Source organism: Neomonachus schauinslandi, chromosome 2 (genome assembly GCF_002201575.2).
Source record: "Neomonachus schauinslandi chromosome 2, ASM220157v2, whole genome shotgun sequence".
Classification (NCBI taxonomy): Eukaryota; Metazoa; Chordata; class Mammalia; order Carnivora; family Phocidae; genus Neomonachus; species Neomonachus schauinslandi.
Window position 1 is genome coordinate 164,904,228 of NC_058404.1, and position 15,647 is coordinate 164,919,874.

The window sequence follows — 15,647 nt, forward strand, 5'->3', positions numbered from 1 at the left end:
AGAGTGGCTGCACCAGCTTGCATTCCCACCAACAGTGTAGGAGGGTTCCCCTTTCTCCTCATCCCCGCCAACATCTGTCGTTTCCTGACTTGTTAATTTTAGCCATTCTGACTGCTGTGTGGTGGTATCTCATTGAGGTTTTGATTTGGATTTTCCTGATGCCGAGCGATGTTGAGCACTTTTTCATGTGTCTCCAACATATAACTTCTTTAAGTAATATCAAGCATAACATAAATGAAAGGCTGTGAAAAAAAATAAAATGATATATCTCTACTATTATCTTCAGTTGACCTTACATACTATACATCAGTTAACAAAAATATAACTGGAAGTAGCTACACTGAAAGGCGAAATCTTCTTTTTATACCTTTGAAGGTATTAGTTTCACATATTTAAAATTAGAATTTTAAAAATAATTTATCTTTAACAATAATTAAACCTCTTTTCCCAAAGCCATTATTTTTTGGATATATATAGGAGATATTTGGATATATATTATATATACATATATAATATTTTAAATGGATATTGAAAGAAAAATAGAAAATTCTGATTTGGGTTCTAGAAGGTATAGGAAAGCATTAAGACTGGAGAAATAATATAATGTGATATAATAAAAATATGATGTATTATCAGCTTTTCTGTGGAGAATTATGAAAACAAATGCTCTCATGGCATATACGGGAGTACACTAATATTTTCACTTTTTTTTTCCCAAGAGAGTAAGCTTGAATTTCCTCCAAATTAATTAGGATGGATCTGGGAGTAAGTAATTATTAATTTGTTTAATTGTTCATTCAATAAATATTTATTATCTTTGTACTATGTGCCATGTATTATAATAAGAGAAAAAATAAATACAAATAAATAATAATTATCCAGCCCAGACCCTCAAAGGATCTTTTAGAGAAGAATGATACCTATGAGATTAAGGTGAAGTATAATAGACATATGAAGGAAACAATATAGAATATCATGGAAGTACATACCTCTGCTATTATGTACTTTTGGCAATCAGAAAGGTTTCCCCTTTGCAAAGAAAATTTTAATCAGGATATTGAAACAAACAAATAAAAATAAACAAAACTCTAAAATTCCCTTGGTTTGATTATTTTCATATCAAATCAGCCCACCAGTCAACAAAATTTGAACAAACCATGGAAGTTCTAAACAGAATATAGTTATTGGTGGTGATAGTTTCCAGGGAAACTTTTGGAAATTACTTAGGTCATTGGTCCATCATATGCAACTTTCCACATGCATCACTATTAATGTGAAAGACACTTTCCCCCAGAAAACCAATAATTAACGTTTTAAAAAGGTCTATTGAAAGTGCTTATCTCTGTTCAACAAAATGCTAAAGATGTAGTGTTTAGTGTTCCCTTTCAATCCATTAGTGAACTAAGAGGTGTTCCGCTTCATTTTGTCTTCCCATCCCTCTCCACCACCCCCCCCCAAACACACCTCACATTTTGTCTTTCTTCTGTCTCTCTCCTCTCCCCCTCCCCAGCCAACATTTCCTCCTTCCTAAAGTGGTCAACCTTTGGAAGTCAGTGAGCTCTATTATAAAAGAGCATCCAGTGTCACAAAAGGAGAAAGTGATTTTGACCAGATGTCCCTCACCTTCCCCTTTCCTCTCCTCTCCAGCAATGGATGCAGCAGCAAAGCTGAGAGTGTGTGCCAGGTAGGAACGAGTATAGTAAATGAATCTGGTATCTTTACAACAGCAGCTTGGCAAATGCGTTGAGTACAGAATGAAGCTCAAGGCCACATTCTAAGTTTGGGGAGAGTCTGTCCAGTGAATTGCAACCCCTCTCAGGAGGGAAGAATCTTCTTTGTTTTCCCGCTCCCCCCCCACACCTCCCCCTCCCCAAGCACCTGAAGGGAAGAGTCCTAAAGTTTGTTTCTGTCCATACTTGATTCCTGGTCCTCACCACGGTTTCCCATCCCCACGCCCAGCCATTCCAGTCATCCAGCTCCTTCTCCACCTCCAGCCTTGAAAATGGGTACAAAACAGGTCCTCGAACAACCAGCCTAAGGAGAGAGGAACTTCATTGGTGAAATCCAAATCCCAGCAGGAAGGAGGGGGGTCAGGAGGGAAAAAAGTGAAGGCAAAGCAATGCTGTGGGCAGGGACCCACTTGGGGTTGGGGATGGCGGTCGTGGAGCGGGGGGCAGAGTTAAAGGTTGGAAAGAACTTGCTCAGCCTTTCGGTGCAAGCGCGCCGATGTTAACCTCGGAAGCCTCACGGTGCGGGCACGAAAGGGTGTTGAGCGGTATACATAGCTCTCCATACACATTGGGAGCTCAGCGAGAAAAGGAGGGGGCGATGGAAGGCAGGTTCCGCCTCCCCCTGGCCCGCGTGCACACACGCGCCCACCGCCGCTCGGGCTGGCTGAGCGCGGGCGAGTGTGAGCGCGGGCGAGTGTGAGCGCGAGTGTGCGCACGCCGCGGAGAGCCTCTGCCCTCGCCTCGCACCCTGCTCAGGGCATCTTGAGAGCCTGGAAACGTGAACAGGCTTAAAGTATGGCATGTTGCAAAGATGGTTTCTGCCAAGAAGGTACCCGCGATCGCTACGTCCTCCCGGGTCAGTTTCGCCCTCCTGCACTTCCTGTGCCTGGCGGCTTGGTGAGTTCCCCGGGGTCCTGAGGGACAGGGGTGGAGAAGTGGCCAGCTCCGGGCCCCCGCCGGCCGCCGCCCCTCCCGGGGCAAACCAGACCCTCCTGTCTCCGCTGTAAGGTCAGGGGCCGCACCTGGGCTTTTCTGTGACCGAGTAGAGGCGGAAAGCAGACGGGGCACCGGGTGCAAGAAGAGGGGTTGGGCTGCGTGTGCACAGGGTGCGCCTTTCCTGACCATTTCTCTGTCCCCCATCCTTCAGACCTGCTTCCTTCTGCTTGGGGCAAGAGACTCTTTCCCTAGAAGATAAACCTGTTTCCACCTGTTCTGTGATCGATTCTTAAAACAACCCCTTCTGCCGTTTTTTTTGTTTTTTGTTTTTTGTTTTTTGTTTTTTTTTTTTTTTTTTTTGCGTTCGCAGTTTAAACGAACCCCCAGGACAGAACCAAAAAGAGGAGAAATTATGCCCGGAAAATTTTACCCGCATCCTGGACAGCTTACTCGATGGTTATGACAACAGGCTGCGTCCTGGATTTGGGGGTATGAACGATTTCAAATGCTCAAGTGTGTCCTGTCTGTCCCTCTCTCGGTCTGCCTGTGTATCATTAGGTATGCTTCGAGTGGAAAAATGACAAATCTCTCTCTCAATCTCTCTCCCTCTCTCTCTCCCTCCCCCCTCCCTTGATGAGACCTCTGACAAGAAGACCGCCCCCACCAGTACTTTCCCATCTCCCTGCCGACTCAGAAGCTTTGCCTCTCCCCCACACTAATTACCTTCCGGGACCTGACTGCTGGGTGGGGGAGGTTGGAGGGAAAGAATAGAAAATGGGAACTTGGGGCTCGGTTGCCCAGCTGCGCCCTGAGAGTGGACTTCCCCAGCACCTGGCCACTTTGCTCAGAGCAGGTTGCACTTGAGGCAACTGATCCGAAGTCCCTTGTCCTCCCACGTGGTATCTGTCCCTTTGCCAAAACCTCAACACTGTGTTCTACCTAGGACATGAATCTGGGGCACAAAGCTGCCTGCTCTGCTAGAGAACCCAGTCCTTCCCTCTTCTCTTCCACAGTGGGATGAATTTTTATTTTATTTGGGGAGATGGCATTTACCTCCCTCCTAAGACTTTGGAGTCAGATGTGTTTCAGCTTTATTTCTTCCTTAAGTATTTATAATGACTATAATAGAGGCACATCCATTAGCAGTACTGTTGCTCTTTTGCATGTTCATGTTCCCTTTGCTTATATAATGAGAATTTATGTGGCAAGCATTGTGCTAGGCACTGTGTTCGCAGAATCTCAAGATACAATTCTTACCCTCAAACACCCGCTCAGTCCAGTTCAGAGAGAACACATGACTTCACCCCAAGTGTCAGCTCAGGTCTTCTGACTACCAAGTCCATGTTCTTTCCAACTACACTGAGCTAGTTATCCACCGGGAAATGAGTTGAACAAAATGCAGGCTCTATCTTAAAGGAGTCTCTAGTCGTAGTAGTAGTAACAATAATAACCACTAATATTGTGTTTACTTATTTGAATTTTCGTATATACCAGGCATTTTATAGCCATTACTGAGAGTAAGCTCTTACTATCCCCATTTTACAGATGAAGAAATTGAGGCTTGGGAAGTTAAGTAACCAGTTTGAGTTCACAGTTGGTAAGTGGCATGGGCAGGATGTGAAACCAGGTCAGGTTGTATATTTAAGAGACAAACCCATGAAGACTGAGAGGACATCAGATGCTACGTGGCGAGCATCACATGATATTAGCAGCACAGGGCACGTTAAGCTTCCTGTTGAGAGCGTATAGGAGATAGGATGAGGGGAGAATGGAGAAAGGGAAAGGGAGCAGGACAGTCCCGTGAAAGAGGACAGAATTAGACATGGTCTCAGGTTTGAAAGAATTATCAGAAGTAAAATAGAATTAGAGGAGAGAGTGGAACTGGATGATTTTTTGGAGGCTGATTAGTCTGCTTCTGCTCATTTAACAAATGAGGACACTGAAGATTAGAAATGGAAAGTCATTTATACCGGGACACATAACATATTAATGGTTGGCTGGAACCAGGTCTTCTGATTCCAACTTTTCTTCTGGATTTTATTGAGAAGGTTATAGGGGGTCATTGAGGATATTAATTGAGTTTTTGCATGTTGACAGTGATAAATCTGGATGAGAAGGATGAAAGATTCTCCTAGTTCTTCTCACATTGCCTCTCCAGCAGTAGGATGCTCAGCACGGCATTTGCCTTCATGCGAATCTGAAAAGAGGTTTCCTTGCAGAAGTGAATCATTTATCAATGCAAGATCTTTCACAAGTGACTGGGAAATTATCACCTTATATCCAAAAAATAATTCTGTGGAGGATATTTCAGATGATGTGATATCATTGAAGACTATATTATATCAATAAAAGAGGACTTATCTGCCCATAAAGGTTTTAAACATGACATTTTAAGTAAGGAAAAAAATAACAGAAATATCAAATCACACGAGTTTATTTATTAGAGAATTGATGTACCTGAACATAAATTAAAGTGAAAAATTGAGATGATATGGTTTTATTATTAAATGATGAAAGTTAAAATAATATCTGCCCAGGTGGTTATAATACAAGTATAACTCAAAAAGAAGAGGGAATCCATCGTAGATGCATCTTTTATACCAATTACCCTCTCTCATAATATTATATAGACAAAAAAATGAATGAAATCCATCTATGTAAGCCATTACTAGATTTTGGCTAGCTGCAGTATTGCTGAAATGTCTCAAGGGCATTATTAGTCATCCTACGTGTTACTGCCAAGTGATCTGCATTACCCACCTGGAGATACTTTTATAGCTTTTTGGGAAGATGTTGAATTCACCTCACTTCAAGTGTTAGCAGTTGCTTTATCATTAAAGATTTACTATATCACACAATTTTTTTGGGCTATGCTCATAAATATTTGTGGTAAAGTTGATTCATTTTTTAGAAATGGGTCATTCTCTGTAAATGCATAGCATACCAAACGTGACAGGGGAATAGCAATTCTCACCTGCAGAAACCGTGCAATCTGTTTACAGGATGTTATAAATGAGCATCACTGAAAATAATAAGAAAACACATTCTTAGCACAGACTCTTGGATACCACAAGTTTGGTCCCTTCTTTGACATTTCAATACTTTGTGGAAAGTTTGGTATTTTAAAAATAAAATGAAAACAATTCAGATTTTGACCAGTATGCTATAAATACAGATTTACTTCCTGGTTCCTTTAATCCTACTTCTGCTCTTTGTAGAGCATTTACTTTATATCTGTTTATACAACTTAGCTGTGTTCCATTTAAAATAAAGCTAAAAGCAAAGATTTGAATTGAAATTGGATGGTTTGTGATTGCTCAGTAGGCCGGCAGGGGTTGGAATAGATTTGGAAACTAAATTACATATTTTTAACTCCGCGGCACAGCTTGCAACAGGGAAGTAAAAGGAACCGAAATCGTTCTCTTCTTTTCATCCCTCCAGGGTCTCCTCTCCCTTGTCTCCCACGTTCTCCCATTGGAGAAGAAAAGGGGAAAAGGTGAGAAGAGAAGGAAGGAAGCGTGGTGAGAGAAGCCAGATTGGGGCTTTTGAAGGGTATAGTTCTTTTGGACTCTGACAAATCAGTCTGCTGTCATCCTGAAGTAGCTTGCACCTTTAGAAGTGGCATACAAGTGAGCCCTTCCACAAAGGAGCTAGAAAATCATTCCCCTGTGCTCATAGCCACTTTCAACACTGTTCTACGTCATCTTAAAAATGCATAGCTAAAGGGGCGCCTGGGTGGCTCAGTTGGTTAAGCGACTGCCTTCAGCTCAGGTCATGATCCTGGAGTCCAGGGATCGAGTCCCGCATCGGGCTCCCTGCTCAGCGGGGGGCCTGCTTCTCCCTCTGACCCTCCCCCCTCTCATGTGCTCTCTCTCTCTCTCTCATTCTCTCTCTCAAATAAATAAATAAATAAAATCTTTAAAAAAAATGCATAGCTAAGGTATTAACCACCAGGAGATAGCTTAGGAAGCCAGCCCTTCACCACTTCCATTTATTGAAGGATTATGCAACCCTTGTACATTTCAATCTTTTGAGGCACATGATCTGGAATAATAAATACTTCAACTAACGATAATTGCCTTAGATCATCTTCCACAACCTCCCTGAAATGGGAACAGACCATTAGGTCAGTTTTGCAAGGTTGCTCGCCAACATAGCTGGGACTTCACATTAGTGGGGTCCTCTACAGTTTGGAAACCTTTTTGCATACAGTGTTTAATGAGATTCTCATAACAACACGAAGAGATAAGCAGGGTGGGCATCATCCCTATGTTAGAGGGGAGGCTGAGAAAAGTTCCAATGAATTGCTCAAGAACTCTAAAACTACTAACAGGCCACTAATAGACTAGGCAGCTTGTCTGTTGCTACATCCACTTCTAAAGCTTTCTTACATCCTTCTGTTTACCAAGGGTGAAATTTTCATTAACATACCTTCTTGTTCCTAAATAGGTTATTAAAATAAGCAAAACTACATTTCCCCCAAAGGAGTGAAATGAGAACTTTTATTCTAAAGCTTTAATAACATTTTAAAATGGAAAAGCAAATATGGAGGAGTATATACACTTAGGTAAATTTGGAATAATTTTCCCACACAAATAAAAATATTCTTGCAAAGTTTTCAAATGATCTATATCCTAACCTAAAATTACATTAATGCACTAACCATGTGCTAGCCTTATTAACTGAATGTCTACAGAGAATAGATTTTTTAAAATATGTAGAGAAAAAGAACACAAATCCGCAGGGCAACAGAAAAAGAAAGCTTCATTCTCTTTTGATTTGTCACTATCATTTATGCATTCATTTATTGAACCAACAGATATTGAGACCACTATGTATCAGGAACAAGGTGAGGTTGTAAAGATATTCTGAATCAGACACAGGCCCTTGTGAACTTTATAGCTAAGCAGTGTAGAGAGATACAAATAACAAAGAAACAAATAACAAAATATTAAAGATAATGCTGTGGAACAATCTAATAATATGCTAAGATAGAGAATTAACTGAGTAAAGGATCTATTTCAGATGCAGTGGTGAAGAAAATCTTGTAAGTTGAGCCCTAAGGGGGACACACATGGAAAAGGTAAGCAAAAGTTGTTCTCAGGCAGGAAAAAACAAGGAAAAAGCAAGTTTAAGGATTCTAAGGTAGATGGTAAGTTAGTGTGATTCAGACAGTGAAGGGAGTCCGGTGAAAGGAGTTCTGGGAAGGTAGTAAGAAAACAAGAGGAAGAATCTCACAGGATTAGTTTTTTGTGGTAAGCAGAGGCCAGAGCATTCAGGGCCTTTTGTAAAAGAGTTTAGATCCTTCTTTTAGTGAACCTGGAAGCCACTGGAGTTTTTTAGGTGGAGGGAATGACTTGGTGTGACTCAGATTGTAACGTGATCCCTTTGGCTGCTGCATAATAAAAAGAAAGACTTAGGTATAGAGGTTGAGCCATATTGGAAGCAAGGAAACTCATGAAAAAGTTTTTTCTGGGGTGGGGGGGTTCTCTTCATTAAGTTAATGGTGCTTGTTATAAGGTGGTAGTTGTAGTAAAGATAGATTTAAGTGGAAAAATTGAGATATATTTTGGAGGTATAATTCAACAAAAAATTGGTGATGGATTTCATATGGGTGGTAAAGGAAAGGGAGAAGTAAAACATGACTCCTGGATTTTTATTTTAAGAAAATGGGTAGAGGATGTCTCTCTTTAAATTAGAGAGAAGGGGAGGGAGGGAGAAGAGAGATGGGGGAGAAATCAAGAAATCAGGTGCGGAGATGTTAAGAGTGTTAAAATACATATATGGAGTCCTACTGGTTGTACATACTGGGATATCAGACAAGAGTTTTATCTGGAGATATACAGGAGGGTCACCAGCATATAACGCTATGAGAATAGATGCCTAGAGAAGAGTATAGAAAGGGCAAGGAGCCCAGAGCCAAGCCTCAAGGAACATTAACAACTGAGGAAGGGCAGAAAATGTAGACTTGTTAGAGGAGGATGACTGTGATATAGGCGGGCACTCGGAGCGTGTGAAGTTCTAGAAGTCAAGAGAATGGAATGTCTTAGGAAGGAGGGATGAGAAGTCTCTCAAATTCTTCTAAGATTAAGTAATATAAGGCTGGCCACGTGGAGATGTTTCATTTCATTCACTTTTCATCAACTCCTTATTAATCATATAATATGTGCCAGGCACTATTCTAGGATGGTGCCGGGAAATGCATTAGTAAACAAAAGAGATGCCGTTCCCTGCCTTCATGAGATGACAGTTTAGTGAAAGACAGAAAATGAGCAACAAAGATGAGTAAAATATAGAGTGTCAGAAGTCGATAACTGCTATGGAGTATTAAAAAGCAGGGGAGGGTTTGCACTTTTAACGAAAGTAGTAGGACAAACTTCAATGAGGAGGTGATATTTTGAGCAGTGATCCTAAGTCGGTAAAAGCAGAAGCCACATTTGGGTTAGAAGAGGCTCTATGTGTGAAAGTGCCCAGCATGGAAGTCAGTGCACGGCAGTCAAGTTTAACAGGACTGAGGAGTAAGAAGGGGTTCGTCTGATACAAAGATGAGGGTGTGTAAAGCTTTGCAACCTGGTAAAGACTTTGCTGTTACTCTGAGTCAGATCACAAGTGGTTAGAGGGATTCCAACAGGGGCAAACGCTGAACTGCCTAATTTTCAGAGACTCACCTTGGTTGCTGTAGTGACAAAAGGCGCTCAGGGTCAAGGGCAAATGCAGAGAGGTTTTCACAATTAACTAGGCGAGAGATAATGGACGTCTTGACCAAGCTGGAGGCGTGAAGCTTGTAAAGCTGGAAGAAATGATCATGTTCTGGCTATGTTTCAAAGCGCTAGTCCACTAATGACAACTAGAATGTGGAGTGTGAGAAAAAGGGAGGTGTCTGATTCCAAAGTTTTTGACTTGAACACCTAGAAAAATAGGGTTGCCAACACTGTGGCAGAAGCAGATTAGAGGTATGGATGCACAATTTGTTGTTAAGTTTGAGATGCCTATTGGACATTAAGTGGAGATGAATCTGGAAAGCAGGGATGATTGGTAGGTCAATATATATGGTACTTAAAGCCATAAGACTACAGGGACCATCAAGAGATTAAGGATGATATAGAAGAGATACAGGTATAGAAGTCTGAAGTCGCCAGTGTTAAGAGGTGGGGAGTTGGGAAGAATCTCTGTCCCAGGAAGACTGAGGAGTGGCCTTTGAAGTAGGAGGAGAATCTCAGGGTATGCATACTGGATGGTAAGTAAAAAGAGGAGGTGGGGTTGATCATTTACTTCTTAATGTTCCTGACAGATTGAGAAAGATAAGAACATACAATTCAGCACTACCTTTATTTTATTTATTTATTTTTTTTAAGATTTTCATCACTACATTTAGCAGTATCTACCTCTTCGGTGATTTTGACAGAGCAGCTTTGGTGGTGTGATGGGTGTGAAAGTCTGATCGGGGGGAGGAATCTCTGGATATTTTTACAGGGGAGCAGAGAAATGGGGTGGTGAGTGGAAGGAGAAGTCAGATCAAGAGAGCTTCTTTAAAAATGAGAGAAATTAAATTATTTTTTAAAGTCTGTGGAAACAATGCTATAGATAGGGAAAACTAAAGATACTGACGAAAGGAATTTTAGTGGCTCCTGAGCATGAAAAGCAAGTTACAATAGATGACAGAGTGAATAGACAAGGAAGAATTAGAGGCAATGTGTATGGATTTTTTTTTCCCAGAAGTTCAAAATGTGAAAGGGAAGAGAAAGAGGGAAGGTTGCTTCTTTTAAGATTAGAAATATCAGAATACATCTGTGTACTACTGGAATAATCTAGTAGGGGATAATGTAATATTACAATGGAGGGAAGGGATAACTGAAAGAAAGACGCCTTGAGAAGGTAAGAGACTACAGAACCCAGAACACAAATTTACTTTGTTATTTTTTCAGCTTAGCAAAAAAGATGTACTGTCACTATCATACATTTGCATTTTCTTTAGGGCAAGTATATTTCGTGTTTCCCCAGATAGGCACTGTAAAATCTAGATATAGGCTATTAGTAACTTTATGGACATAATATTTCACTGGGTTGTTGGTTTTCTTTTTGGTGAAAAATACATCAACTTGCATTATATTACTTTCTAGGCCTTTTTATTGTATTTCTTTTTTTAAAAGCCTCTCGTGGACAGAATTGGATTCTGAATTAATGTACTTGCTTAACAATTACTCTCATTATTGCTCCACATGTAGCCTTTTTATCTACCCACCCACCCATCTATTCATTCATTCATTGTAATATCATAAGCATAGCAGTTCAATCATTAAACTGCGCAACCACGACAACTTTCATCCTGCTAGGGAGTCTCGCTCATCCTCTCTTCCTGTCTGCCCCACCCACAGAAACCACCATTCTGAGTCCTTTCTAAATGATTTCATAGTTTTCCTTTGAATATTACTTTAGCTCAACTGTATTTCTTTTTAATTTCAAATACAAAAATTTAATGGTTTTGAACATGTTATATACTAGCTTTTGGTGGTGGTGTTTTTTTTTCCCACTTAATTGTGTATTGCTAAGATTCATTCTTGCTGTTGCATATTGCTATAGATCATTCATTTGACTGCTGTGTGATATTTCCACTTCATAGGAACCAGTTTATTCATCTTCTCTGTTGGCAGTAGGCATTTTGCTTATTTCCAAGATTGTGTTGCTGTGAATATTCTGGCCCAAATTTCCTGCTGTAAATGTGCAAAAGTTTCTTTTGCATATATATCCAGGAATGGATTTTTCTGGATCTTAGTGTAAGTGGGAGTTCAACTTGATGAGATAATGCCAAACTGTTTTCTGTGGTGGTTTTACAAATTCAAACTCTCATTTACAATGAATATGAGATTCAGGATCCACAAAACCTTCAACCATATACATATACATACATCTATATGGAATATATGAATATATATATATAGATGGATATGTACATACATATATACATACATATATATGTATGTATATGTGTATGGAATACTTGAAATAGCATTTGATTGTGAAATAATTAGAATTTCCTGATTTCTAATGTGGTCGAACATCTTTTCAAACCTTTATTGCCTACAAGAATTTTCGTTCTGTGAAGAACATTTTCATCTTTTGCCCATATTTCATTGTTTTTTAAAACGCTCTTCTTATGTATTTAAGTACTTCAATCATTTAAAAAGTTGACCTGGATTGATAGAAGGATCCTAGGACATAGGAAGCACTAATCTTTAATGTCACCTAGGTAAAACTTGATAGCTCTCTGTGATGTCAATGGATATCTCTTCTCTGTTTACTCTGTAAGAAGGCTAGCATTTCTGTATTATTTTATGACAAACAAAATTAGATATTTCTTTAAATATATCACTCAAGATTCCTTGTTGTTATTGTATGTCCTAAGTACTTTAAGCCTCTTGATTTTTATAAACAATGTGTTTTGTAGGATGTAGCCGGATGCATGAATTTAGGTGGCTGAAAAACCAGAAATATGTCCTCAAGTGGGTAGCTGGGGACACATGAACAAGGATTGACATGTTTCAGTATCAGCAAAATATCTGAGGTCTTTCTCCTGGTGTTACAGCAAATTGGACACTCTTATTGGAGAAGAAATTAAATCATTATATCCTTTGACCGGGTCTGTACAGCTGAAGTAAAGTTAGCAGTGGAAAATCATCTGATACACTGTTAATAGTTTTCCTACGTTCTACGCAAGTTAGATTCATTAATAAGATGGGAATATTCCTCTGAATTTCATCTTGGTAGTCTTGGCTCTGTCTTTCAAACTCTACTGAAAATCACTTTTTTTGCCTTGCAAAATGCCAACTACATTTTGGGGAGTAAAAAACATTTCCCTATTACCAAAGAAGTAGGATTTTTAAAATAAAATATGTCTTTGACGTTACACAAATGCATATAACATTATGAGAAGTCCTTCCAAGCCCAAAATTATCTGGTTTCTATGTAATTATACTCTTAGTAAGGTTGATTTGAATGTCCTAAACAGTAGAGTTAGAGGAAGCGTCTCTAAGAATTATTCTTAATTACATAGCGACCATTATTCATAGAAAACTGATTTATTGAAAACCTATTACATTTAAGGCTTGAGATTAGTTCTGGGAAAGGATACAAATATAAATAAGACACATTTGCTGCTTTAATCAGGAAATATTTTTAGCTTAACTGGTGTAACAAATGAATCCAAGTAATTTTTCTTTTTGGGAAGTTTTTAAATCACTAGTGAGATGCTATTAAGAACACAAACACATAGTTATTCACCCCCTAGTATGTGCAAAGCATGGGAACTTCAAAGAGGATTAAGATTTCATCTTTGCTGTTAAGGGAAGAATGACAGACTCAAACAGGCTATAATAAGATAAGAACAAAGGCATAGAAAGAGCTGCAAGAACATAGCTCAGAAACTATGCATAAACAAAGTTTAGGAAATTTAGACATGGCATGTTATATCGTAGATAGAAAATTATATAAGCAATTAATTATTGATTTATTATTTAATGATACCATTAGCATAGTAAAGCTAGAACTTACTTGAGGGAATTATAATTCTGGCTCTGGCATATGGTACTTAAACTCTGTGAGCTCAGCTTCCAGATCCATAAGATTATCGTGATAGTATCACCCTTGGAGGGTGTTGTGAGAATTAAATGAAATAGTGTATGGAAAGAGGCTAGTATCCCGCCTGGCACATGGTAGGCCTTCAATAAATAGAATTATTATATCTCTGCTCTTTGCTCTTTGGGAAAAAAACCTGTTCCCTGCGAGCCGTGACACACTGGAATGCCCCTTGATCTGTTAACATTCCATCCCCACTGCTTCATTCCTAGTAGGCCATCATCATTTCTCAATTTGGCTGGTATGGTGGCCTTTTATAAGAGCCCTTCCTCTACACTTGCTTCTCTATAATTTACTGTCCGTACAACCGCCAGAGTGATTTTATAAAATATATAATTCAGATCATATAATTTCCTTACTTCAAACTCTTGATGGTCTTCCAATGATTAAGGGATAAAAATCAAACTTCCTCACAGCCTAAGGCAGAGCTGTACAGAATATCAGGGGGAGAAAACTTTGGGAAAGAACAGAGGAAAATTGTTTCTTTTGTATTTCTGTATTGTTTTGTTTGGCGGCCATAACAAAACACAGACAGAGTAGCTTAAACAATAGCAAGATCAAGGTGTCAGTAGGCTTGGTTTCTTCTAAGTCCTCTCTCCTTTGCTTGTGGATGGCTATCTTCTCTATCTTCACATGGTCTTTCTACTGTGTGTTTCTGTGTCCTAATCTCCTCTTCTTTTAAGGGCACCAGTCACATTGGATTCGAGCCCATCCTAATGACCTCATTTTAACTTAATTTCCTTCTTTTAAAGACCCTAATTCCAAATACAGTCATATTCTGAGGTAGTGGGGGTTAGGACTTCAACATATGAATATAGGAAGAACGTCATTCAGCCCATTACAACCTCTCTATGTGTTGCCCATCTGTCAGCGGGATTTCTACAAGTTCTTTTCCATGTAGTTTTAACAACTGTCACTATAATGTGTATTCTAAGAATGTTGCTTAAAAGGATGCCCCTTAAGAATATGGACTCATGGGTAGGTCTCTGCCCACTGACTCTGGTTTTCATTGTGTTTGTGTGGCTTTCATTTCTTATCATTCTCTTCCTTACCTAGTTTGCGCCAGCCTCACTGGCCTCTTTTCTGGTCCCTGAACACACTAAGGTCTCTCCTGCCTCTGAGCTTTTACCCTGAAGTACTTTATGCTTGGAATGGCAATTCTCTCTGTTCTTCCAATGGCTCACACTTACCCTCCAGGTCTGAGTTTAAAAGTCACGGCTTTGAAGAGTGGCTCAAAAATCTAGGCTTTCCCAGGCTCTTACTCCATTACCAGCCTGTTTTGTACCTCTTATGAATGAAGAGATTCTTCCATTTAACTTATTTCTTTATTATTTATACTCAGACTCTTCTAATAGCATGTTAACTCCCTGAGGCAGGGAACTCTTTTATTTATTTATTTATTTATTTATTTATTGTATTTAATTTTATTTTACTTTTCAAATTTTTATTTAAATTCTAGTTAGTTAACATATAGTGTAATATTGGTTTCAAGAATAGAATTTAGTGATGTATTACTTACATATAACACCCGGTGAGACGGGGAACTCTTAAGTCTTATTAACCACTGTGGCACCAGGACGTAGTATGGAAACTGACCCTCAGCAGGTTCTCACTGAGTTAATGCTTATTGAGTGAATGTCCAAATGAAATCCCCCTACCAATCATATATTTTTAGAATCTCACTTAATCTCAAAGACCTATATGATTATATAAAGCAAATACTGAATAATGTCACAAACAAACTAACCAATACTAAGATGGTAATTCTGGACACAAATATTTTTTCAAAAATCTTTAAGGAAGTATTATGTAAGAATTTGAAAATACCCATTATTATCATAAAAATCATTGTAACTACAAGAATTAGCATAACCCCACACCCCTTAAGCCCCTTAAAATAAATTTGTAAGTAAAAATAGCATTGACCTAATTCCTCTCCTATACTTCCCTTACTCCCATAGAACACTTACGGTATTAATATTTTACGGGACATAGTTTGGTAAATACTATTCTAGAGATCAGATGAACACTGTCTGTAAACTAGAATAAAGTGAAATGTATCACCTAAGAACTTGTTAGAAATGCAAATTGCCAGGCTCCACCTTAGACCTACTAAATCAGCAGGGCTAGGGTGAGGCCCAGCATTCTGTACTTTCACAAACCTTTGGGGGATTCTGATCCAGTTAAAGTTTGAAAACCACTGCCCTAAATTGATCTTTAAAGTAACTTTTGAATTCTCAAGAATCTTGTCAAACAAATGGTTCAGCTGTCAGGACATACACAACCGTAATTGTTCTAAGTAACTTATCTTTCCTTGCTCTGACTTGCAGTAACTATCTATTCCTGAAA

General features: G+C 39.2%; 1 protein-coding gene across 3 annotated transcripts in view; it reads left to right on the top strand.

Annotated features, from left to right (window-relative positions):
• The first annotated feature begins 2,530 nt into the window (after positions 1-2,530).
• GABRA4 (gamma-aminobutyric acid type A receptor subunit alpha4) overlaps positions 2,531-15,647 on the top strand; it is a 61,687-nt gene continuing 48,570 nt past the window's right edge. For 2 of the 3 annotated variants that reach the window (XM_021701650.1, XM_021701651.1), the window contains exons 1-2: positions 2,531-2,559; positions 3,037-3,155. In XM_021701650.1, the coding sequence (XP_021557325.1) occupies positions 2,531-2,559; positions 3,037-3,155 (148 nt within the window). Of the gene's footprint in view, positions 2,628-3,036; positions 3,156-15,647 lie in introns of all 3 variants that reach the window. The other variant, XM_021701649.1, reaches the window with a different exon arrangement.